The sequence below is a fragment of the Dipodomys merriami genome, unplaced genomic scaffold, assembly GCF_024711535.1.
Source record: "Dipodomys merriami isolate MVZ:Mamm:240054 unplaced genomic scaffold, mDipMer1.0.p SCAF_7, whole genome shotgun sequence".
In the NCBI taxonomy this organism is placed as follows: domain Eukaryota; kingdom Metazoa; phylum Chordata; class Mammalia; order Rodentia; family Heteromyidae; genus Dipodomys; species Dipodomys merriami.
Window position 1 is genome coordinate 39,357,461 of NW_027206290.1, and position 25,439 is coordinate 39,382,899.

Below are 25,439 nucleotides of genomic sequence, written 5' to 3' on the forward strand. Positions count from 1 at the left end.
GAAGGAATGTGGCTAGGGCCGCAGCCGGAGGAGGCTGGGCCTCGCGAGTCTGTGGCCATCACCGGGGGTCCTGTGTAACCTTGAGTGGCAGCAGTGACCCCCACCCACCTCTCGCTCGTGCCGGGCTGGGTTTGTGATGGCCGCCCTCTGACCTCGAGTTCCCCTGACTGTCATCCAGCTGATGACCAGTGTGGGGAGGGGAAGGGGGCTCAGCTTCCGTGGTCTGTCCTGGGGACAGAGCTCTCCCCAGTGCCCAAGCAGCTGTGGATACGTGACAGGGAGGTCCCTCTGCTGTGGGACCAGACCGCAAGACACCCACCAGCTCCACGGAGGTGACCTCAGCCCCCAAGTGCCTCCCCCACCCGCTCACTGTCCCCACACACTTTGGTCCCTTCAGTTCATTTTCGTGTCACACACCCCGATTCCAGAGCAGAGGGTCCTTGAAGTCAAGCATTAAGTGACCTTCCGGAACTGAAATAACTGATAAGTTAGATGGATCGTGTGCGTATGTTTCAATTCCTCTCTCTTCCCCTAGGCTAGCTCTGAGATTTCTTTTTCTGGCCAGGGGTCAGTTGTGGGGATTGAATGCAGTGTCTCTTGTTCCCTAGGCAAGTGCTCTTACCACTTAAGCCACACCCCAATCCTTTTTCTTTTTTGTTTTTTGTTTTCAGATAGGGTCTTATGCTTTGGCTTGGTCAGTTCTTTACATTCCTTTTTTGGTAGTTAAAAGAATATTATTCTTTATTTTTGGATTCACAGGCTAGTGTTGTTAATAAATGTCAGCCTCCGCCAGTGATCTGCCTCCCTCCTCTGCCTCCCAAGTCGCTGGGGTTGAGAATCTGAACCCTATTAAAGATGATCTAAGCCAGGCTCATGCCTGTCTCCCGAACTACGCAGGAGACTGAGATCTGAGGATCACAGTTTGAAGCCAGCCTGAGCAAGAATGTCCATGATGCTCATATCTCTAACTAACCAGCAGAAAGCCAGAAGTGGAGCTAAGGCCTATGTGGTAGAGGACCAGCCTTGAGCGATTAAGCTAAGCCAAGAGTACAGGTGGGGAGGGAGAGGACACTTTATGAATTCATGATGAAACATAGCTAATATTAAAATGTGATTGTATACACCTACAACAAAGTACACTAGACCAACACTGACTCGATGCATTTCAAGCACGAAACCCCTAAGCACCCCAGTTGTACAGCACGCGTTCCCAGGTTGGGCCAGCAGGGGTGTCGGTATGGCGGGATGCTGTCACTGCTGGCTCCAGCGGCCACTGGCGGATCCGGTGACGTTCCATTGCAAACACAAGCCCCGCCCTGGCGGGAACACTCACACCACGGAAAGTGGCAAAGCAAAATGAGAGGTTTGGGTAGTTTGTGTTTTTCAAAGGCACCCTTGCCAAACATACGCCAACCCACACTGTACACACATGTGGAAGGCTCGGCCTGAGCTAGGAGCAGAGAATGTACTGGATGGATGGAGAAAACTCTCTGGGGGAGACTAGGTTTGAACTCTTGTTGCAAATGGAATCTAGACTCATCTAAAATAGGTAGGCTGGGACCGTGGGCAGCAGCGCCATGGACGTGCACGGGGGCCCCCCGAGGACGGATTCGCTGCGTGGAAGGACAGCCTCCTTTGGTGATCTGTTCCTAACAGCCTTCTGCCTATGCCCGCTGTCAGGGCCAGGCCTCAGTGGGGACCCAGCCCAGACGGCCAGGCCCAGGCCTCCCTCAGAGATTCGTAACTGGATGTTGTGTGTCAGAGGCCATTTCCTCCTCCTCTGATGACCAAGCATGGAGAACGCCCGCCGGAGCCCGCTCAAGACTCTTAGGTGGAACACACTTCCATATGGAACTGAAGCAGAGAAGAGAAAAGGGAGCCTTGGGTGCCAACTGCCTTCAGATCAGCCCCGCGCCCTTCCTGGGGTCCACTGAGAGCAGACGCCCTCCTACTCTTATTTTTTCTTATTGCGGATCAAACTTGGGAGCCGCGCACTGGGCTCGGGATTTTAATGCTGGTTCCTTCAGCCTTGAAACCTGAGCAAGCAGGAAGGCCGGGGCCTGCGTGGCTGCTCTCCTGTAGGGGTCTGCGTGCCCACCACCTCCGGCCGTGGGGCATGCATGGCCATGGTCCCATCTGGACAGGTGTGCACTGGCCCCTCCTCCTCCCATGCCCAGTGACACGTGACTTGGAAGGGAAGGGGCTCCGAGGTGATCCGGGATGCCCTTTGCACACTGCGAACCTGGAGCTGTGGTCTCTGCAGAGGCATTCCGGGGTACTTACAGGCCACAGGATGTTCTGACCCCGCTCCTGTGCCGGGCACTTGTGAGAGCTTGGGGTGAGTCCGGTGTCTATACAATCACCTGGCACCTCACATGTGCTGCAAGGAAACTGGATTTTGCCGTGTGTGTGTGTGTGTGTGTGTGTGTGTGTGTGTGTGTGTGTGTGTGTGTGTGTGTGTGTGTGTGTGCGCGCGCATGCGCGCACGAACATGCTGGTCCTGGGGCTTGAACTCAGGGCCTGGGCACTCTACCTGAGCTTCTTTTGTTCAAGACTGTTTGTTGTTCTACCACTTGGGCCACAGCACCACTTCTGCTTTTTGGTGGTTCCTTGGAGATGAGTCTCATGGACTTTCCTGCCCTGGCTAGCTTTGAACCGTGATCCTCAGAGCTCAGCCTCCTGAGTAGCTAGGATCACAGGCGTGGGCACAGGTACTTGGCTCCAGGAAACTGTTTTCTTAGGAAATCAAGCTCCAGAAGTGCCCACAGAGGTGTAGGAGAGGGGAGTGGGGGAACAGACTCTAAGCAGGGTCCCTTTAGCTTCCCTGAGTCTCACCCTGGGGCTCACAGGCCGCCCCCTCCCACCCTGGCTCAACGGTTGGTGGACTGTGTTCCAGGGTTCCTCTAGGCACAGCTGAGACCACCTGATGTTTTCAAAAAGAATTTAACCAAATATTAAGGGAGAACAAGAAGAAATAATAGCAAATGGTATGGACAGCGCGTTTCCGGAGCGCTGGTTTCTGGGTCTGAGGTGGGCACGCGTGTAGGAGTAGGGTGGTCGCAGGGGCAGGCACGTCAGGCTGCTGCCCGCACCAACACATGCATAGACCGCAGCGCCTTGCAGCCAGGGCCGTGGCTAGCCACAGTCTCAGGGGGAACCCCGTCCATCTGGGTCAGCAGAAAACCTGGAGGCGGTGTGGAGAGCAGGGGGCTGATCAGATCTTCAGGGTACAGCCGCCGGGTCCCGCCTGCCTCAGAGCCTGTGGCCCGCATGCTGCCCGGGGCCTTGGCCTGGGCCTGGCAGGCAGAGCAGGGCGTGAGGGGCATCTCCGCCTGGGGGAGGCTCACCATCCTGCTCTGGAGAACAATCACCAAACCAAACCCTGCCCTGCCGCCCCCCAGGGACAGCGGCCCACGGTGAGTGGTGCCACATGCTGTGGGTGTGCCACGTGGGAAGTGTGGCGTGGCACAATGTGAACCGGCTGATGGGCAGAGTGAGGGGTGAGCCTGCCTCCCCCAGCTCTATGTCCTCCCCCAGCTCCATATCCTCCCCCAGCTCCATGTCCTCCCCCAGCTCCATGTCCTCCCCCAGCTCCATGTCCTCCCCCAGCTCCATGTCCTCCCCAGCTCCATGTCCCCCCCCCAGCTCCATGTCCTCCCCCAGCTCCATGTCCTCCCCCAGCTCTACGTTCCCCCCCAGCTCCGTATCCCCCCCCCAGTTCCATGTCCTCTCCTCAGCTCCATGTCCCCCACAGCTCAGGCAGAGTTCCCATGCCCACCTCTAGCTTTCAATCCCACCACCCATTCCTTGTGGCTTTCTGTGACTCTCGGCCCCCACCAGCCCCCCATGGCCTCCCAGTGCACCCAGATGCAGTCCACGTGCAGCCCATGTACCCACAGGGACAACCCCTTCTGAGGGGCCCCAAGGTTATGAAGGTCGGTCTAGAAATAGACCCGGCCATCGGTCCCTTGGACTGGGGGATGCATCTGTAAGCAAAAGGGGAGACTGAGGCACATTGCTACTCAAATTGACTCAGCTGCCTTGGGCATACACTGGGGCTGCGGGCAGGGGGTGGGTGCTCTGCCCTCCCCGCTGCTCTCCTGTCTAACAAAGACCAGCATTGATGGATGCCTTGAGGTTTTCAGCAGCCCCTCTCCTCGCCGGTCCACGGGCAGGGCGGCCGGGAGCCATCCCCGGGCCAGGCTCCTGAGCAGCTGGGGCCTCCTCCTCTGCGCCTCATCCCTGCTCCAAGGCCACTGAGTGCGGGACAGGGAGATGACTGGGTCTGGCGTCCTAGTGGCAGGTCTCCGGCTGCCAGCTGAGGCCAACTACACAGCCCCTCAGGCCCAGGAGGTGGTGGTGGCTGCAGGGGCGGGGGGGGGGGGGGGGGAGGGGGGGGAGGGGAGGGGCAGCCAGCCTCTTCAGCTCCTCTCTGTGGCCGCCTTCCACATCACCTCCAGCCCAGCCACCCGCCCCGCCCAGGTCTGCGTCCCTTCTGTGGCAGCCCTTAGATTTCCTTGTGCCTTTCCTCACCTCTTTCTCTGGAAACAGCCATTTCCACTGCTGAATGTCACCAAGCTGACTAAAACCCTTGGCAAACCCTTCTGGAAGACTTCAGCACCAAGAACTCTGCACAGAGGCAGAGAAGGCCACAACTCTGACCTAGAAGCTCCCAATGAGGACCCCAGACACAGGTGCAGGGGGAGACAGACACGCAGCTCGAGTCCTGCAATAAACAGACATGAAGTGTGCAGACACACAGCTCGAGTCCTATAATCGACATACATGAAGTGTGCAGACACACAGCTCGAGTCCTGTAATAGACATGCAGGGTACGACAGACAGCTCAACTCCTATAATAAGTGCCCAGAGAGGACGCTCGTTTCCCCAGAGGGGGCCAGTGACTCAGGGTACTGTTGAGAGGGGCAGCGGTTCTGGGGTGGTTCTTGGACGAGTTGCCCTCTGAAGGTCTCCGGAGAATATCCAGGACTTGCCATTTGCCTAATGCAGGGGAGAGGCAGGGAGAGCAGCATCCATGGCTGTCCAAGGAGGGTGGAGGGTGGTGTATGTGGACACACCCAGAGGAGCCCAGGGGGAGGAGCAGGGAGAAGGAGGAGGCTGGCGGGGTGGTTGAGGTCTCTGTGTGACCTTAGGCTCTGTGTGCGTACTCTGACGTGGCGCCCGCCCTCAGCCTCTCCAGGGAAAGGTTGCCCTCAGCCTCCTCGTGAGAGGCTGGCATTGGCTCTCAGAAGACAACATGAACCACAAGTCAGCAAGGAAGGCCAGGTTTAAATGCTTGGTAAACCGGGCGTGGGTGACTCCCCCCTGTAATCCCAGCTATCTGGAGGCTGAGATCACCTCGGTGGAAGGGTTGTGAGTCATCTCTGGTAAATCATAAAGCCATTGGTGGAGGTGTGGCTCAAGCAGTAGAGCACCAATCTGGAGTGAAATGACCCCAATAGAACAGGAGGCTCTGAGTTCAAGCCCCAGTACTGCACGTGTGCACACACACATGCACACAGGCGTGTGCACACACACACATGTGCGTGCATGTGCATACACACTCACTCAGGGGTCTAGTGCCAGTCTAAGCATTAGGTGGATGTTTTTCACCCTGCCAATTCAAGCACCGCACGAGCGGAGGGAAGCGCGTGTAGGGCTGGGGTGCTGTCAAACTCTGTGACCACAGGACAGGCCCTGAGATTCGGGACTGCAGAGCTCCCGGTGTCCTTTGTTTTCCCTCCCCACCTCTCCTGGCCCATCTTGGAATCCACACTGCTCCTCCCGGCTCTGCAAATCCTCCGTAATGAGCCGCCATCTGCAGATTCATTTCTAGACGTCTCCCCCACCCCGTCCGCTTGGTAATAAAAATATTAAACAGGACTAAACCCAGTCCTGACCTCCACCACCCTCCCCCCCACCCCCCACCAGACAGACCCCCTCTGCCCCCCCACCCCGGGGACAGGCCGTCTTTTATCCCCAGCCTTTTGTTCTAGCTGTTTGACCAATTTATAGTGTCTCTGTCCGCAGCTGAGCGGGAGGCAGGGAACGTCCCCTGCAAATGGCAGGGGCGGCTTCCCAGGGAAGCCCTTCCCCTGGGCTTTTCCTGCAGCCGGAGCAGGAAGCACCCCAGAATTAAAGGACCTGAAGGCCTCTGAAGGCTGAATAAATGTGTCATTTCCCAAAGTTCTCTGAATGCTGAGTTCATGAGTTCACAATTGCTCCAAAAGAGTGCGTTTACCTTTCTTTTGGATCATTCACTCTAATTTGGAGTGATGTTTTGTTTGTTTTTAAGTGGGGTACCCTATTTCTTTCAGTGAAAATAGTGACCCGATGTTGTGTATCACAACAAACTCTTGAGCCATGTTTGCCGGAATCACAAAGCCTGCTTTACTCTCTAGAAAATGATTTATCACAACGATCCTCCCCGGTTTGGGAATCCTGACAGGAGAGCAGCAGGGGAGACTCAGGCCCTCCTGCCGCAGGCATGCGCTGTTCAGAGAGTCCCCTGAGAGGACAGAGGCGCTTCAGTGCCCGGCCCACACTCAAAATTTGTGCAGTGCACCAGGAGACGGTGCGTCTGCCCCCCCCACACTGTCTTCTGCTCATTACTCAACATTTATTTCTATTTTTTCGCTTTGAAAATTGTGTCTCATCTTTAGTTGTGCAAAGAGCTTTCAGTCCAATCCATCAAGTGCAGCGCTCTGCTTACCCTTTCTCCAGACCCCGAGACAAAAAAGACATCTTCCTGGGCTCTCTTGTGCCTATGGATGGATGGAGACATAAAGTAAATGGACAGAACACATTCTAACTCACGTCCTGGCTAAAAGAGAGCCTGGCCGCACTGGCCCGCAGAGCTCCTCTCCTCTCCTGCCTTGAATCTTACTCCTTCTCTCAAAATAGTTCAAAGTCGTAGACTTTCAGAAGGATTGCACAAATCCCTTCAATAGTTAACCTCTAAATATTTAAAACTTTCTGTGGCGTTTTTCTTGGTCAGGAACGTTAGAAAAGGCATACTGGAATCCTTAATCATAATTTTTTCATCACCACCAAACCAATAGAGTTGAAAGAGTAAGAACTCTTTGTTTTGTTGTTAATGAAAAGCTCTAATGCATGTAGAAGAGATACATCGAAGTAAAAGCATCCGAGAGCCTTCATCCTTCATCACACATGTAATTTTTGCATCCTTAGGATGTTGTTATCATTTCTAGACATCACATTTTAAATAGTGCACCGAACAGACCGACATAGTTTGTCCACACATGTTGGCTCGTGTCACGTATGTGGGGGCTGTGTTTCTGGAGCTCCGCATGGATGTAATTTCACCAGCCAGTGTTCTCATTGATATGGTGATGCGGGTTTCCAGCCTGGCTGTCTTTGTGTCGCAGAGCCGGTCTCGGTGGCGATGGAGTGTCGCTGTGTCTCCTCCGGGGTCCCCGAAGCCCAGGTTGTGTTTGTGGATGGGGAGAATTAATGAGAGCAGAAAGGCTTTCTTCCCCCAGCCTCCCCAACCCCATCTGTTCAAACAAAAGGCTGCAAGGGAAGGAGAAGGGGGACCTGCTGGTCAAGGGGGGCGGAGTGATAACCAACCTCCTTGTGCGGCATTTCTGCACATGCAACCCCTTCACGCTGCGCGTGGGCTTTTATTCAGACAAAAGGAAGCCAGGCCAGTGCCGTTCTCGTGGGTTGGGTTTTTGTTTTTGTTTTTTGTGCTTTTTCTCCGAGTATTAAAGTAATACATTAGGCCCGAAGGCTTATAGTTTTTGTTCTCTTTTCTTTTCCAGTGACTACATTAGTAAGTCTGGATTGGAAATGGCAAACTACGAAAGGGAAGAAATAAAGGTGGTACGAATGTTGTGAAATCTGCCGAGTAACCCTTCATCTGTGGAGAGGAGCTGGGCATTGCATTTGCTTTGCACGAAGGAGACAAAGATACAAAGATACAAACCATGCTCAACAGAGCAAAGCAGTGCACAAAGGCCCCTCGCTCGCTTCCTAAAGCAAGGTCATGAAAAGGCTGTCATTCCAGTGGTAGACAAGAAGACCAGTCGCCCCTGCCCCTCAGGCCCGAGGCTCAGGCTCAGAACTGAGGCTGCCAGGCATCCCTGGCCCATGCCTGTCATCCAGCTCCTCAGGTGACTGAGAGCTGAGGATCGAGGTTTGAAGCCAGCCAAGCAGGAAAGTCCATGAGACTCTTATATCCAATTAATGGCCAAAAAGCCAGAAATGGAGGTAGTAGAGTACCAGCCTTGAATAAAAAAGGCAAATGAGAACATAAAACAAGGCCCTAATTTCAAACCCCAATACTGGCACAAAAGAAGAGGAAGAGAGGAGGAGAAGGAGGAAGAGGAGGAGGAGGAGGAGAGAAAGAGGGGGAAGAAAGGGAGGGGAGGAGAAGGAGAAGAGAGGGAGAGGAGGAGGAGGGGGAAGAGGGGGAGGAGGAGGGGGAGGAGGAAGAGGAGGAGAGGAGACAGTATATTCTGGAAGGTCAGAATAACTTCTCCTGGAGCTATTCATTGAAGTTGGCTGGCTCCGGGAGACAACCCTTGAATCCAGCAGACCCCATCTTGGGGCGTTCACAAGGCCGCAGGTACTCTGGTCCATGCTACTCCTCATCCAGGCAAGAGAAGAAGAGTGCTCCCGGTTGTAACTTAGTTACTTGTGGGTTGGAGCTATGGATACTCTTATCAGAGGCGGGGAAGTGGATTTGTCCTCATACGGCTAACTCTCTGACTGGTGGTGCGAAGCTGGCATTGAAGACGGCCTGTGATGCTGTCCGGCGCACACAGCCTTATTCTTTGGGGATGTACAGAGAATGTCTCTGCCCTCTGCTCTGGGGAGAGCGCCAGCGCTTGCTCTCCTGTGCCCAGGAAGATCAGAAAGGCTAGGAGGGGTTCGTGGCAGCAGATTGCCCAGGAGTTAGGACGGCTAGGTGGGAGCACATGGGGGTAGGGAAAGGGCCCGCAACTGCGAAACATTTTCCACAGAGTGAAAAAGAGAAAACGAACAGTCAATGTGAGCTCTAAGGCATGTCCTCTCACGATTTCCTGGGAATGGAGAAATCCCAAGTCGATTTTGCAAGGAAACGCCCACAGATCACGGGAGACCTGCAGCCATGGAGTCCTTCCAGGGAGACTCCACAGCCCCGGAGAGGCCAGGCAGCAGCAAGCCCCCTGCTAGAAGCCTGAAAAACAAAGGGATGTTATCAATTCATGAGAGCTTTAGAGGCCCTTCCCTCCTCTCCCCTTCCTTTCCTTCCCTTCCTTTTCCCGCCCCATCCTCCTGCCTCAGCCTCCCAAGTGCTGGGATTTATGGCATTAAAAGCACTATGTGAGCCCCCACCCCTCACCCCCGCCTTGTAGGTTGCCATTTTTATGTGACAAGGCACATACATGTGACCTGTAGAAACTTACCTGGGGAGGGGGGTCGGGTGTCCTCTCCTGCACCCCAATTTCTCCCCAGAGTGGAATCAACAGCTGGTTGGGGTGGGGTGGCGGTGTGGGTGGGCCTTCCCATGGGAGTCATCTGAGTCAACGCCAGAAGCTAGCTGTGGTCACGTGGCCCTTGAACGTAGAAGCCGGGGTCCCTGTGCTTAGCCGGTGTTTCCAGCCAGGGCAGGCTTGTCAGGGAGCTGCCCTCTGACTGGGGGATACTCTGCACTTTGCCCCTTCTTGCCCAGGCCGGGTCTACAGTGAGAGCATTAAGGCTGGGTTGAGATCAGGCTCTGGAGCAGCGGTGCTGGGGCACAGTACCCTCTCCCTACGTCAAAGTCAATGATACCAACAAGCTACCCCATCTGTGCCAGGCCTGGGAGTTCTCACTACCTCTCTGCAGCCCTCGGTATCCATCATCCTCCCCTTTTACAGAAAGAAACAGAGGCACATGATGGGATGCGATTTCAGGGCCAGATAGCAAAGCCAGTATTTGAACCATGGGAGCTGGCCTCAGAGCGCGTGTCTGAACCCCGACTCCCGTAAGATCCCTTCCCCCAGCAGCTGGTGGCAGCGGATGTGTGGGGGGAGTTCCATGCAGCCCCTCTGAGTGCTCCAGGCCCTCAGAGAAGGGGTGAGGGTGCGCCCTGCCGGCCCCCATGCAGACAATATATGTGCAATCCCTCAGGGCAATCAAGAGAGCACAATCACCACACGGCCGCACGCTGGATCAGAAGAGCTCATCACAAAGAAGATCTCAGTGCTGCTCCCAAAGTGGGCTTTGCCCAGGAGGCAAAGGACCCATCCAGCCAGCCCTGGGCCAGGCCATGCCGGGGCGGGGCGGGGGGGGGGAGGGGAGCCCGGTTCTCAGTGCGGCCTCGAAGGTCCCCAACCTCTCCTCCCATGCAAAGTATTTTCTGTTTTGAGAACAGTGCCAGACTAGATTAATGGCTGCATACGCGACCCAGATCTGGGAAGGGCTCTAGCCTCTCATAAACGTACTTAATAGAGTCCTTTCCCTTTAATTGTGTGTGCATCCACCTCCCCACGCTGCCTTCCTGGGAGCAGCCCTGCTGGGGGAGGGGGGTGGACTGCTGCTGGTTGCTGGGGCCAGGGGTCCCAAGGCAGCAAGCCATCTGGTCAGGGTCATGGGTGGCAGATTACCAATTAGGATGTGTGGCGGGGAGGACTTCTCATGGCGTGGAGCCAGGGTCTGCTGTCCTGGGTCAGGAAGCTGGCACAGGCATGCGGTGGATGAATGCATAGATCTTTACTCCTGGAGGATTCTGCGGGAGAGCGTAAACATGGTCACTGGGAGCTGTGAGAAGTGGAAGATGAAGCCATCCATCAGAAGACGGGCACGCCCATTTAGAAGTTTCTCGAACTTTCCCATGCATGTGAATCCCACAAGAATCATGGTAAAGTGCTTTTCCAACTTTGTGGACCAGCGGTGGACTTAGAGTTTTCCATTTATTATAAACTAGGAAGCTGTAATCATAGCTACTGGCAAGGCTGAGATCTGAGGATCGAGGATCAAAGCCAGCCCGGGTTGGAACATCTGAGAGACTCTTATCTCCAATGAAGTACCAAAGAGTCAGAAGTGGAGCTGTGGCTAGAGCATCAACCTTGAGTGAAAAGGCTGAGTTCAAGCCCCAGTACAGCACAAAACAAAACAAACCAGGAAGTGCTAATACTGTCAGCCATGGGCTGTTCTTTGATGCAAGATTTTAGAATGCATGCTCCCTGGTTTTCTGCCTTCCCTTTAGAAGGCCTCATCTGTAATAATCTACTCAGAACCTGCGTTCTGTAGTTCTGCATTCTGCTTCAATGAGGCTCTTCCTCTAGGCTCATTTTTGTGAATAATAACTAAGACTCAGTCCTTAGAAGCCAGGCACCGGTGCTCATGCCTAGCTACTCAGGAGGCTGAGATCTGAGGATCACGGTTCAAAACCAGCCCAGACAGGAAAGTCTGTGAGACTCTTATCTCCAATTAACCACCAGAAAACCAGAAGTAGAGCAGTGGTGCAAAGTGGTAGAATGCTCACTTTTAGCAAAAGAGCTCAGGGACAGAGCTCAGGCCCATGACCACAAAAAATAAACAAATTGTATCATTTAACATATGATATGTTTTTAATCTCTAAAATAAGGGCTCACTACTAATGTCCCTGCTCAGTTATTAATTCATCTAATATCCTGTCCATGTTCATTTCTTTCTGACACTAAAATTTGAACTCAGAACCTTAAATTTGATCAGCTTGCTTGCTACGCTGATGCTCTATTACTTGATCCACACCTCCAGTCCAGCTTTTTGGTGGTTAATTTGGAGGTGGAGTCTTATAGACTTTTCAGGCAAGGCTGGCATTGAACCAATTTCCACTTCCTGAGTAGCTTGAACTCTGGGCTTGGGTGCTGTCCCTGCGCTCTTCAGTTCAAGGTGAGCACTCTACCACTTGAGCCATAGCTCCACTTCTGGCTTTTTGGTGGTGAATTGGAGATAAGAGTCTCACAGACTTTCCGATCCAGGCTGGTTTTGAACCATGATCCTCAGATCTCAGCCTCCTGAGTAGCTAGGATTACAGGCATGAGCCACCGGCACCTGGCCTTCCTGTGTTTTGGTGCTGAGGAGCGCTGCCCGGGGTGCTCCCCTTGCAGATCTGAGGTACTGATGGCCTGGTCTCAAGGCCAGACTCCCCCCATCTCGTCTTCAGCACTTAGCTCAGTACTTGGTGCTCAGTACTCAATCTGAAAAGAGTATCCCAAGAGACCAGTGTGTGACCACCACAGCCCCTTTGGTATGGGGGTGTCGGGGATGGTCCAGTGAGTTTTCATCATTTGTGCTCAGAACTCTGCCCTTGTGTGGGTCTCAGAGGCAAATGCCTTGGCTGGAGTTGATAAGCCCACGGCACCACGGACAAGAGATGGAGAGGAAGGAAGAGACACGGGTTGGGGTAGGGGGCTTCTCTAGTCCCTGCCTCGAGGAGTTGGGACTCAGGGAGAGGCAGAGGCCCACAGAGAGCAAGGCTGAGGCCGCCCTGGCCCAGGCACACGTGATCACTGCTCTACCAGCGGGGGAGTGGGGGCGGGGGGAAGGGGTGGCGAGTCTCATGTGGGGTTTTGCCACCTAGGAATCCTTTGCGTCCAGCCCGGCGAGGTGTGGGCCTGTGGGTGTGGGTGGCTGGAGGAGAGGCACCAGGCAGCTGGGCAGCCAGGCTGGAGCCCAGCTTGCAAAGGGGACGGGGTTGGGGCAGCGCCCAGTAGGGGGCACCCTCATCCACGCAGACGTGGTGGTGCTGACTAGGGGCGCAGCCAGGAGAGCTTTGCTGTGTCTGGAGCCCCAGAGACCCCTCAGAGAAACATATGAGACTTCAAGGGAGCAGCTGGCTGCCCCGCACGAGAGGCTAGACACCCCCTGTCCTCCCCACTCCTCAGTGCCAAGTCCAGCCTGGCATTGTGGGTCTGCCCTCCACGCCATGCTCGTGTCCCCGCCTCTCCAGTCCACCTTCCTCTCCAGCCATCCCTCAGCCCTGCTACCCAGAGTTACCTGAGCTGAGGGCAGTTGCCTGCTCCTTCTGCCCTCAGTTTCCCCAGACTAAAGCAGAGCCAGGATGGGGTGGGGTGGTTACTTGGAAGTGGGAAGAGGTCCATGAGCAGCTACCTCAGCTACCACAGCCACCCAGTGTGTAGGGACCCCCCCACCCCCGTGACCTGCAGTAACTCATCTGGCGTCCTCCTGTCCCAGGCTGCCCAGCAGACAAGACTCCCCTCTGTGGCTCCCTGACCCACCAGACCCCAGAGCCCCACACATACTTAGCCCCTCCTTGGAGACAAGGACTGGGTAGGGATCCAGAACTGAGGCCCTGAGACCAGGTCTTCTGGGGTTGCTCCCTCAACACCTACCCTCCAAGGCCTCTCTAACCACAGAAGCAGATGCACCACCCAGCATGCTCTCTGATCCCACCCCCACCCAGCATGCTCTCTGACTCCACCCTCACCCAGCATGCTCTCTGACCCCACTCCCACCTGGCATGCTCTCTGATCCCGCCCCCACCCAGCATGCCCTCTGACCCCACTCCCACCCAGCATGCCCTCTGACCCCACTCCCACCTGGCATGCTCTCTGACCTGGCCCTGGTATCTCACTGGCATTCTCCATGGCACCCCTACATAGGGGTGAGGCCACCCCGACCCTCTTCCTGTCTCACCTGTCTCACTGTCCTGCCTCACACCTGTCCAAGGCCACCGTGCTCCTGGCGCTGGCTCCAGTCCAGACAGTACCTGACCTCAAGCCACCCACATGCCTGCCTTGTAGCACATGCTCAGCACACGTTTTGCCCAATTTGCTGTCGTTGCCCTTTAGACGTTTTAACCTGTGTGCACTGTCCACGGAATGGTGTCTGACATCCCCTGGCCCAGCCCATGAGACCCAGAGTGGCCACAGCCCACCCACCCAGAGCCCCTCCAGCCCCACTTGGCTGGAGGGAGGGTACCCTCCTCAGGCACCATGTCCACAGAACATCTCCTGATTCCCTTCCTTCATCCGCCTTTTCTTCGCCCCCCCCCCCGCCCATGGGGTTCATTTCTATTTCCCTGGTGCTTCCTTGTGGTCTGTGTTTGAGTTGTCAGACTTCTTCCCTCCCTCCACCTGCAGATCCACCGCACGGTGATATGCGTGCCAGCTGCACGGCTGATGACAGCAATGCTGGCAATCCATGAGAGAAAACCTGTGGACGTGGCGAGGAGGGAGAACCACAGCAGATCCGCCACCAAAAGAAGCCTCTCCAAGTTGGGGCCACCCGTGAGCCTCTGAGGGTCCGAGCTGTCCCCTCCCGTCCTCTCATTCCAGCTGGATTTTTCTTTCCCTTGTTTTTTCCCCTTGTGCCTTTCTCCCCCCCCCCCCCGCCCCACCTCACCCCCCATACTAGTGTTTGTTTGAACTCAGGGCCTTGAGCTTGTGAGGAAGGCATCTGCCAACAACACTGGCCTCCACCTCTCTTCTCTTGTTAACTTTCCCACCTCTCCTTCCTCTTCCTCCCTCCCTCACCCATGTCTCACTCTGTCCTTCACCCTGTCCAATGCCTATCCCAAGAGCTTCCTTTTTCCTCTCCCAAGACCAGAACAGCACTCCGCCTTCCAGATCATTCCTGGACCTCCACCCCCCACAGCCTCCACCTCCCAGCAACTTCCACTGCCGTGCACATCTTCTAAATATGAACTACCAAAGGACACCTTTAAGCCATATCCAAACCATAGCAAAGTTAATCCAAATATTTTTCTTGTACTTGACCAAGAGAAAGTTGTCTTTTTATCTGTGACACATTAAGATTATTCTCAAATGTCTACCTAGGTGAAAGATGCCAATAGGAAGTCCATTGGGAGATGGACCGCAGTGGCTAACACCTATAAACCCACCTACTCAGGAAGCTGAAATCTGAGGATGGCAGTTCATAGCCAGCCCAGGCTGGAAACTCTGTGAGACTATTATCTCCAATAAACTGCTCAGAAAAGGCCAGAGGTGGAGCTGTGGCTCAAGAGGTAGAGTACTAACTAGCCTTGAGCAGAAAGAGCTCAGGGACAGCACCCAGATTTCAAGCTTCAGGACTAGAGGGGAAAAAAAGTCCATTAGGATCAAACAGAAAGAAGAAAAAAAGGTCCAATCGCACAGAAAGGCAGTTCTAATAAAACGCCACAGGCTCTTACATGCCCCTCTGCCCTTGTCTGCGTCCATTGTTCCTGTGATCAGTTCTTCCAAGGGTCCCCCGTGATGCTGCAGGACAGCACCCCAGCTCCAGCTAAGGGGACCCCCGCCCCCCCACATCTTCCTCCCCCCCCCCTTCGCCTACCACACAGCATTGTGACTGGCTTTAATCTCTCTGACTTTAGTACAATTATGCAAACATCCATTTCCTTCCTTTTTTTTCTCTGCTAGTACTGTGGCTCAAACTCAAGGCTTTGCCCACTTGCTTGGCTTTCACAATTGTGAGACGATTGGCGCTCTACCACTCAAGCCACAACTCTACTTCTGGTTTTTTGGGTGGTTCATTGGAGGTTAAGAGTCTCCTGGACTTTCCTGCGTGGGCCGGCTTTGAGCCGAGATCCTCAGATCTCAGCCTCCTGAGTAGTTAGGATGATGGGTGTGTGAGCCACTGGCTCCCGGCTGAGGGTTTCTTTTATAATTGCTCCTATGGTAGATAGGGCGCAGTGACCTCTCAGTCAGTACCTGTGGAGTTGAGCGCAAATACCTGAACTGAACTGTCATCTGAACAAGAGGAAGGCTCCACCCAGACTCCTTCCCAACCATTCCTCTTAGTCATTACCAGGCCCCTTCCCCGCCCTGCCGCGCTTTGTGCTTGTTTCGTCGTTACTTGCCTCCATAACCTCTTGATGATTTCATCAACGTTTATCTTCTTCCCAGTCAGGTTTCCCTGTTAAATCCTCTAAACAGTTTGCAGAGTTTATCTTGATATTCTTCCAGTTCATTATTCAAGCATTAATTGAGGGCTGGTTATAAGCCAGGGCCCGCACAGGTGCGGGTGCAGTGATGGCTGATTGCCCGCCTCTGGAAGTTCGCAGCTAGGAAAGAAGTCAAAACACTAACCAGACCGCTATGGCAGCGCACAGGTTTTAGGCCGGGGTTGGCACCGGGGTCGGGGGGGGGGGGGGGCATTAGGAGGCTTCTGGCTTCCAGGAATCCCTGTATAAATGTATAAAATGGCTATGCCAGCTGGACACCTGCGGCCTTACTTGTAATCCTAGCCACTCAGAAGGCTGAGATCTGGGGACTGATGTTCAAGGCCAGCCCAGGCAGACACATCTGGGAAACTCTTCAATTGGCTAGCAAAAAGCTGGAAGTGGAGGTGTGGCTCAAATTGTAGAGTACCTGCCTTGAGTGAAAAGATCAAGCAAGGGTAAGAGGCCTTGAGTTCAGAAAGGAAGGGATAAAGGAAAGAAGGAAGGAAGGGAGAGAGGGAGGGAGGGACAGAAGGAGGAAGGGAGGATGGGCAGAGGATGGGAGGACCTCCAATTAGCCGCCCCCTCTGACACCTCCTGAGACCCTTCCTCCTGTGCACCTTGTTGTGTGTTGTGTGTGCGCTGTGTTTTGGAGACTGAGCACCTTGCTCCCCCACCCCCATGACTGCAATCCAGGCTGTGTTTCAGCATCGCTAGCTCTGGGAGAGATGCTGTGCGCAGGGAAGAATAAAGCTGATAACATTCCCCTTGTTCTTGGGACTAGAACATCATTTCAGCAGCACCCTCTGTCCATCTGGACCTCATTAACACCCTCAGCCACTCCCCCAATAGCCTTTAATGTCTAAATAATGACTCCCTGCGGCCACATCCCCCATGATGTCACTCCCCCGCTGATTTGCATCTCACAGATAACAGACAGCCTGGGAATTGTGGGGCCTCCCCGAGCTGTTCTGAAAGCCTCTTGCTCTCCATCACATCCTGTCCCCTCCTAAAATCTGTCAGCAAATGGACAGACAACCTCTGCTCCCCAATACCCTTCTGCTGTTATGCCCTGGCTGGCTTGGGCCCACAGCAAGCTCCCCAAAACAAGGGGGACACCGGGGTACTCAGAATGTGGCTTGTGTAGACATCCTTTTCTGGACTTTGTGGGGCGGGGGCCTCACTGAAGGCTGACGCCACCCTTTCCTCCCCCCTCTCCCCCCTGCCCAAGTCTGGACCAGATGGAACTGGTTTTCATGGCCAGTGCCGGTGGCTCACACCTGTAATCCTAGCTACTCAGGAGACTGAGATCTGAGGATCGTGGTTCAAAGCCAGCCTAAGTGGAGAAGTCCATGAGACACTTGTCTCTAATCAGCCAGCAAAAAGCCAGAAGTGGGGGTGTGGCTCAAGTGGCAGAGTGTGGCAGAGTGGACACAATTAGGAAGTCAAAAGTTTTTTTTTTTAATAAGCTGATTTATTTTTTTATTTTTTACCTCTCATCACATTTCTTTTCAACATTTCTCCTTCTCAGCCCAGTTCCCTTTCTTGCTCTCATCTTAACTGATTCTTGGGGGTCCCTCTTTCTAGTCTGTGATATGTATATGTACATTTGTGTGTGCACGTGTATATGCACATGCCTGTATGCAGATGTGCCAGGTTAGCATACTGGGACTTGAACTCTGAGCCTGGGTGCTCTCCCTTAGCTTTTTGCTCAATGTTCATGCTCTATATTTGAGCCACAGCTCCATTTCCAGCTTTTTTTTATTTTCTAGTTAGTTGGAGACAAGAATTGCAAGGACTTTTCTATCCAGGCTGTTTTTGAATGGGCATCCTCAGATTTCAGGGTCCTGAGAAGCCAGGATTACAGGTGAGAGTCAGTTTTTATTTCTTTTCCATGACTAGGTTTGGGCTTTGTCTATACAATACCAAACATCTAGATACACAGGTAAGAACATGTTGTTGTCAAATATCCGCATGTTTGGTGATTAGGCATCTCTTGGGAGTAATAGCTGGGTTTGGTTTTCACTTCTCGGTTATCACTTCACATCAAATAGACGGTCCTGCCTGGTTCTGTGGGCTGTGCCTATAATCCTAGCTTGCTTCTCAGGAGGGTGAGATCTGAAGATCATGATTTAAAGCCAGTCCGGGCAGGAAAGTCCATGAGACTCTTATTTCCAATTAACCAGCAAAAAGCCAAAAGTGGAGCTGTGGCTCAAGTGGTAGAGCACCAGCCTTGAGTGTAAAAGCCAAGTGAGAGTGTGAGGCTCTGAGGCCCCAGTACCAGTGTGCATGCGCACACGCATGTGCACACACCCACGCACATGCACGCATATACACAGACTCTAGTCTTATGGGTCACAATTTCTACTCCTGATCTCCCCCCCCTCCCCTTTCTCATGAAGAATTAGTCCTATCAGTCATTTTATTATCAAAGAAAAGGTGAAGCAATGTATCTCTCCGTGCACCTGCGGGCTACTACAGACAGTCGGATCCTGTTCCTTTCTTACGGAAAGTCTGCATTGACCTTTACCCTTTCCTGACTCACAGCGGGGAGGAGGACCAGGCAGGCCCAACACTGAGCCTGGAAGACAAGGCTGAGATCTCTCTCTCCCCTTGTGCGTCCCTCAGCCCCGCCGCTCCAGCTACAGGAGAAAAGCCGCCGATGGCCATCCGTCACTCCTGTCCAAGCCAGCCTCCTTCTTTGCTTGTGTTTTTCTTGGGGAGCTCAGCACAACGCTGTGGCTGCTCTCGGGAGACAGCCCCAGACAGGAGCGTGCCTTGTTCTCTCTCCTCGTGCCTAGCAGCCCCAGCCTTAATAAACCACCTCTCCCTCTCCATCTGAAAAACAAACGGTGGCGGAGAGGTGGGGGGCAGAGGGGGTGCGGTGGCCATCATCACTGAGATGCACAGAATCTGCTCGTGCAAATTGAGAGACAGAGACAGAGAGACCAGGAGAGGAGCGCCATGGTCCTAGACCGGCAGATGAAGATCTATCAGACATTTCAGATTTCTAAAGCCGGCCTGGGACCATGGGCTCCTCAGAGCCGAGACTGGGGGAGGGGACAGGGTGCAGAAGCCCCGTGGAGTGGCCGGCCTCCCCACAGCACCCCAGGAAATCCAGGCCGGTGCCTGACAGCCTTCTCGGGGGTGAGGGAGGCGCTGGCAGCCCCCAGCTTCTCCCTTCTGGTCCCTCCTGGCCTCCCCGCCCCCCTCCTCCCCTCCCTAGCCCCCCTCCCTCCGCCTTCTCCCAGAGGAGGTGACAGACGGGCCTGTAATTTGGTTCATTCGCTCGACTGAAACAACACCTGCCCCCTCCCATGGGACGCGAGGGTCTCATCCCAAACCAGACCGGAAGCCAGGGCGCTCCAGCCACAGGCAAATGGACCTGGCCGGAGGGCCTCGGGCCACGCCGCACCACGCCACAGACCCAGAAAAGCCCGCAGCCTCCAGTTCAAGCCGCTAGAATACAAGAAACTTCTGTGTTCAAGTTTCCAATTTAAAAAAAAAAAAAGCTCAATCAGCTGCTCTTGAAATAAACAGCATTTCCTTCCAAAGGCCCTGGTGCCCACACAGGGAGAGTCCCAGTGAAACCAGGTGGCTGTGGGTTTGGGGGTGAGGGCCAGATTTGGGGACCTGGGTGGGGCCTGGGGCAGCCTCCTGGTGGTGAAGGTAAAACCCGGATAGGCACATTTTCTTCCAGAGAGAGCCACTCTCCTTCCTTTCTCCAGTGCAGCCGGTGCAGGGGGCTGACTGCCGGGGCTCCTGTCTGCTTCCCAAAGGCAGATGTGACCTCTTCCAGCCCCCCCTCAGGATCAGAGCCTCACAGCCCAGGCCTGCGGCTCTCCCCACCCACCCCACGGCCCCCTTCTCCTGCTGACAGAAAAGCCAAGTCGAAGGAGCCGGGCAACGTGGAGACCAGGCCCAGACTGTGTGAGAGAAAATGTTGTTCTAATTTTCCAATTGCTGTCCCAAACACACACACACACACACACACACACACACACACACACACACACACACACACACACACACACACACACAAAGAGAAACATTTGCCAGCCAGGCACCAGTGGCTCACACCTGTCATCCCAGCTACTCAGGAAGCTGAGATGTGAGGATCCAGGTTTGAAGCCAGCCTGGGCAGAGAAGACAATGAAACCCTTATCTCGAATTGGCCATTAAAAATCCCAAAGTGGAGCACTAGCCCTGAGTGAAAAAAGCTCAGGGACAATGCCTAGGTCCTGAGTTCAAGCCCCGGGACCGGCACAAAAGAAAAAGATAGTTCCAAAGACAGCTGGAGTGGCAGGCATGAGGTGGGCATTAAGGGCCGGCTCACCTGAGTGGCATACAGCGTCCGGTGCCCAGGCTCACTCTGGGCACCCAGGGAGGGCCACCCTGGCCTCCACCCAGACACGCCCGGCCTGCAGCATCGTCTCCAGAGTGGGAACAAATCTCTTTCTCTGAGAGACTCTAGCCTCATGGTAGGAGAGGGCAAAGGGACAGCCTAGGCTCCTCTCTGGCTTCCAGTCACCCAGCCTGCGGGCAGAGGCTTCCTCTGCACCCCCAGACAGCTGCCAGAACAGAGGGCGCAGCAGTGGTACAGACGAAGGGCATGTGGCACCCAGGCAGACCCCCACCCAATGTCCATGGTCAACTACGGCCCGTGGATGCAGGAGAAAGTCACCCAAGTCATGTCACTCCTCTAAACCTCAACTTCCACATCCCGGAAAGGGAGCCGGGAACGTCCCCCCTGGGAAAACCCCACGAGAAGAGGCATGCGCAGTGCACGGAGCCCACACAGGAGGCGCCTTCCTGCTGCTGATACCCAGAGGGCTGGGCTGCACCCAGGATGGCTCAGGCCTGGGACTGGGCCTGCTGCCCACTCCCAGGCCAACTTCTAAAGGAGGAAAACATGTCTCCAGATGGACGTGTTGTCTCTGCAGCAGGGGAGGAGGGAGGCTGGCCCTGGGTGAGGCGCTTGGAGACCCCCCAGACCTGAGCAGCCTGAGAGTGCGGTATGGAGGTTGGTGGGACTGATGGAAGGACACCGCCCTCCGAGCGGCCCTGGCTCAAGCAGCTGCTGGGGCCTTCCTTGGCCTCCCCTCTGTCCTCGGCTTGACCTCGCTGCTGAGCATTTAGCATCAAGCAAAAGTAAACATGCATTTGCTGGGGACTCTCCTCTCCTCCTGAAGGCTGGCTCCTGTGCTAGTTTAGCCTCTCCGCCATTGCCTGTCTCAGAGGCCCCTGGATAATTGCTGGTGGTGAGAATGAATGGCGCTGCCGTCTTTACTCACTGCTGTGTCCGCACACATCTGGGTCCACACTGGCTTCCAGACAGGAGTCAGTCCCCCTCTGCAAAGGTAGAGACACCCAACCATCTTCCTCTCCCAGGGCCCTGGGGCTGTGGAGCTGTGAAGGCCAGCAGGGGCCTTCTGTTTGGGGCAGGGCAGCAAATGCACAGGCCCTTGCAGGCTGTGCTGACCAGTCCAAATTTGGGCTTCACAGAGGAAAGGAGGTCCCAGGGGCCTCCAGGGGTAGACGTTGACTCAGTTTCCTCAGCATGGGAGGAGGGCTAGGTTTCCTGTCACTAAACAATGAGGATGTAGTGTAATGGTGCCCTGCCTAGACCTGTGCAGACTTACCACATCACACACCCTGGGAGCGGACAGCAGGAAACACGAGAAAAGTGGCAAGGCCATCAGTAGATGGGACACACAAGCCACAAGACCATGTGTGGCACTTCTGTGCCCAAACCAGAAATGTGGCGTGCTACTGAGTCACAACTCACAATAGATCTACACACACACATAGGTGCAGATAGATGGAAAATAGATCAATAAATGGATTGATCAATAGATAGATAGATAGATAGATAGATAGATAGATAGATAGATAGATAGATAGACAGACAGATAGTTTGCAGGCTATACCTGAGTTCTGGTGTTTGAATGGGATGTTTTTCATCTTATAGCTCTTCATAGATGACCTTCTTCTAGACTTTTATGCTATATTTTTTTCCTTGTTGGTGGGCACGTGTCTGCCTCTGTGTGCTGATCAAGGCTTGAGCAGTGGACAGCGCCCCAGGGGCTGAGCTTGGACGTGAGGCTTCATGCAGGGCACTTCTGGAGCTTCTATTTCCCACCTCTGAACTTGGAGAGGTCGGGTCAGATGGCGCCTCCATTTATTTTTATTTTTTAGAGCAAAGGAACCTAGGGCTTCATGTTACGCAGGCAAGATGCTGATTTTCCTGGAGGTGGAATGATGCGGGTCCTTGCTACCCCTGGGGAAGGTGTTCCGAGGTGAACCATGCCCAAAAGTAGAAAAACACCCCAACATCTCAATACAGACATAATCCTAAATGAAGGCTTTGATCTCATTTTTACCAGTTCACATCACGCAAAACATTTCTTCATCAGTCCCCATGCTCTTTACTTTTAGACAGATACTTCAAGTAGAAGTTTTTATATTGGATACGTTTATTTAATATGCAAAACAGCGCACCATTCATGAGATATGAAAAAACTCGTCAGATAGAAACCAGGTTATATCTATTTGCACTACAAAATATTGCATTATATAAAGCAACCGAGACACAAAAAAACCCTGAAAAAGACTAAAATCTTTGGATAGCAGATGTGTTTCCTCCCCACCCACCCCCACTCGTCTCTAAAATACAACTCTTGCTTTAAGAGTTTCACAGCTGAGAATATGAAATGTTTTCAGGCTCTAGACTTCTTTTTGGTGGTCACATAGGAAAGTGGTTCAGAATTTATTATTCTTTTTAGGAAAATAACGTAATTTCCTAAAAGCATCCTGCACACAGACATCACACACACACAGGCACAGAGAGAAGCTACTCTCCATAGGAACAAGTCTGTCAAGTACTTCTTTAAGACGTAACTACAGATAAGAACAACACACACTTCTTTTTAAAAAACTATAAGAGTGACTTGCTAAGTGTTGCCGATCTCACGAGGAAAGAAGCTTTCAAGAACAGACATCTGAATATAGAAAATAGGTTTAGAAACAGGAGGAACTTCTGATACAAGTGCAATAGAATCGAGGCAAAAGGAAGAAAGACCACACGGCAGAATCTCAACACACACGTAGGAAAGCTGGACAGAACTGTTCCACGGGAAGAAGTGTAAACACGTGGGTATAAATAAATTGGCACAGTCTTAAAGTAAAATTATCACCACTCCGAAAAATAAACGTCTGGAAAAAAATACTCTACTCCTTCTAACATAAATAAAAATAGCTCGTCTTCTTCCTAACGGTTCCTATAGGGTTTTTACACGGTTAAGGTCACAAATAGATGGGTTTTCTTTCTATTTTTGGGATATATCAAGGAGCACTTTGCCTGCAAAAGCGATCAATCGTCTAGGGATCCGTTCAGATACGAACTCTCCGGTCGTCTTAGTGTCCAGCCTGGGGTTCCAGCCCCGCCTGGCCGGCTGTCGGCCGGGGGGGGGGGGTCAGGGGTCGGGGGTCGGGGATCGCCCTGCCCCCGCGGCTCCCACCCCACCCGCGACTCGCCTTCGATTTGGATTCTGACCACGGAATGCTGTGCCCGGCTCCATCTTCCTTTCGCTCCTCATCCTCCCTCGGGTTTGTGGATGGACCCCGGACCCGGGGCGTCCCCGGGGGCGGCGGGCCGGGCGCCGGGGGTCCCCCCAGTGCCCGCGCGCCCCGGGCCCCCTCCCCGGGCCCCCCGACCCCGGCCCCGCGGCCCGGCCTACACGTCGAGCACGTGGTTCAGGTAGGAGATGTAGCAGATGGCGAGGCGCAGGATCTCGATCTTGGAGAGCTTCTTGTCGGGCGGCAGCGTGGGCAGCAGCTTGCGTAGCTCGGCGAAGGCCAGGTTGAAGGCCTCCACGCGGATGCGCTCGCGCGTGGCGTGCGCCGAGCGGTACTTGGCCGTGGCGCGGCGGCGGCGCCGCTTCTCCTCGCGGCTCAGCGGCTGCGGGTGCGGATACAGCGCCGCCCGGACGCCGTCCCGGCCGCCCGCGCCCTCCGCCTCCTCCGCCGGCTCCAGGTCCGACACGCTGCCCAGCGCCTTGGCGTCCGCGCCGCCCGGGGACTCGGGGTCCGAGGGCGCCGAGCCGGGGCGGTCGGAGTCGGCCGCTTGGTCCAGGCTCAGCATCATTTTGGAGGCTGGAGGAGAAGGGGTGGGGGAGCGGTGAGTCCGGGAGGAAGCGCCTGAGACCGGGGTGCCCGGCCTCCCGCGGGCCTCAGCGCCGCGCGGGGACGCAGGGGGGGTCGAGGGAACCCCGGCCCGCGCCGCGCCTGGCCGGGGAGCCGGCCTGGAGCCCGCCGAGCCCGGCCTGCGCCCCGGCCCGCGTCCCGGCCTGGAGCCCGCCGAGCCCGGCCTGCGCCCCGGCCCGCGCCCTGGCCTGGATCCCGCCTAGCCCGGCCCGCGCCCCGGCCTGGTGCCCGCCGAGCCCGACCCGCGCCGCGTCGCGCCTGGCCTGGGAGCTGGCCTAGAGCCCGCCGAGCCCCGCCCGCAGCCCGCCGAGCCCGGCCTGCGCCCCGGCCTGGAGCCCGCCGAGCCCGGCCCGCAGCGCCCGCCTTTAGTGCGCGCTCGGCCAACCCCAGCCACGCCGTGCGCGCCCCGCGCCCCGGCCCCTTCCCGATAGGGGACGCCGGGGATGCCGGGGGCCGCGGCCCGCCCGAGCGCCCGAGGCGGAGCAGCTTGGAGCTGCGGCGCCCGAGGGTCCCCAGCCCGGGCGCAGCGGCGGGCGCGGGAGGACGGGGAGGCTTCCCCAAGCCCCGAGCGCGCGGCCCCTCTGCCGCCGGGACCCCCGCGCCTCGCCGGGGCCGCCGCCGCGGGAACCGAACAATGCGGCCGCGCGGGGCCGGCCGGGGCCGGCGGGGAGGCCGGGGTCGGGGCTCCGGGGCCGGGCGAGGCGCGGGATGCGCGCCGCCCGTCTCTCCGCCGGGCCCCCGGAGGAGCCGCCGCGCCCCGCGGCCGGCGGACCCCGGACCTGGCGGACGAACGCCCGCCCGGGCGAGAGCGGGGACCGCGGCGGGCAGGGCGGCTCGGCGGGGCGGCCGTCGGGCGGGACGCGGCGGGCTCGGCTTCCCCCGGGGCCGAACGTCCGCGCGCGGTGCGTGCGGTGGAAACCGGTAGACGAAAGGGGCTGCCCGCCCCGCGCCCGCCCCGCGCCCGCCGGCGTCTCACCGTGCGCGGGGACGATCCTGCCTCCGGCGGCCTGGAGTTCGGGTCCCCGGGAGCGGGGCCGGGGGGACCCGGGCGGCGGCCCGCGGCAGGGCGCTCTCACATCCAGGGGCGGACGCGCGGCCGCCTCGGCTCGGGCGCGGCGCGGGGCCGCGGGACCCCGCACCCGGGGAGCCGGCGCTGCGGGGGCGGCTCACCAGGCCCGGGCCCCGAACGCGTCTCCTCCCTAATCGTGCGGGAACATGTCACGGCGGGTGGGGGTCGGTGTCGACTGAAAAACCGAACCCGGGCGGAGCAGAGCAGGGGCGGCGGAGGGGCGGCCGGTCCCGCGGCTCTGCGAACAACAAAAGAGATGGCAGCGGTCACCAGCCCAGACGTCGACGG

The 25,439-nt window shown here is 55.8% G+C and overlaps 1 protein-coding gene across 1 annotated transcript; it reads right to left on the reverse strand.

Moving 5' to 3' along the window:
• Positions 1–23,612: 23,612 nt before the first annotated feature.
• Positions 23,613–24,023, reverse strand: Nhlh2 (nescient helix-loop-helix 2). Its single transcript, XM_070007484.1, has one exon. The coding sequence runs from the start codon at positions 24,021–24,023 to the stop codon at positions 23,613–23,615; it is 411 nt and encodes a 136-aa protein (XP_069863585.1).
• Between the last annotated feature and the right edge of the window lie 1,416 nt (positions 24,024–25,439).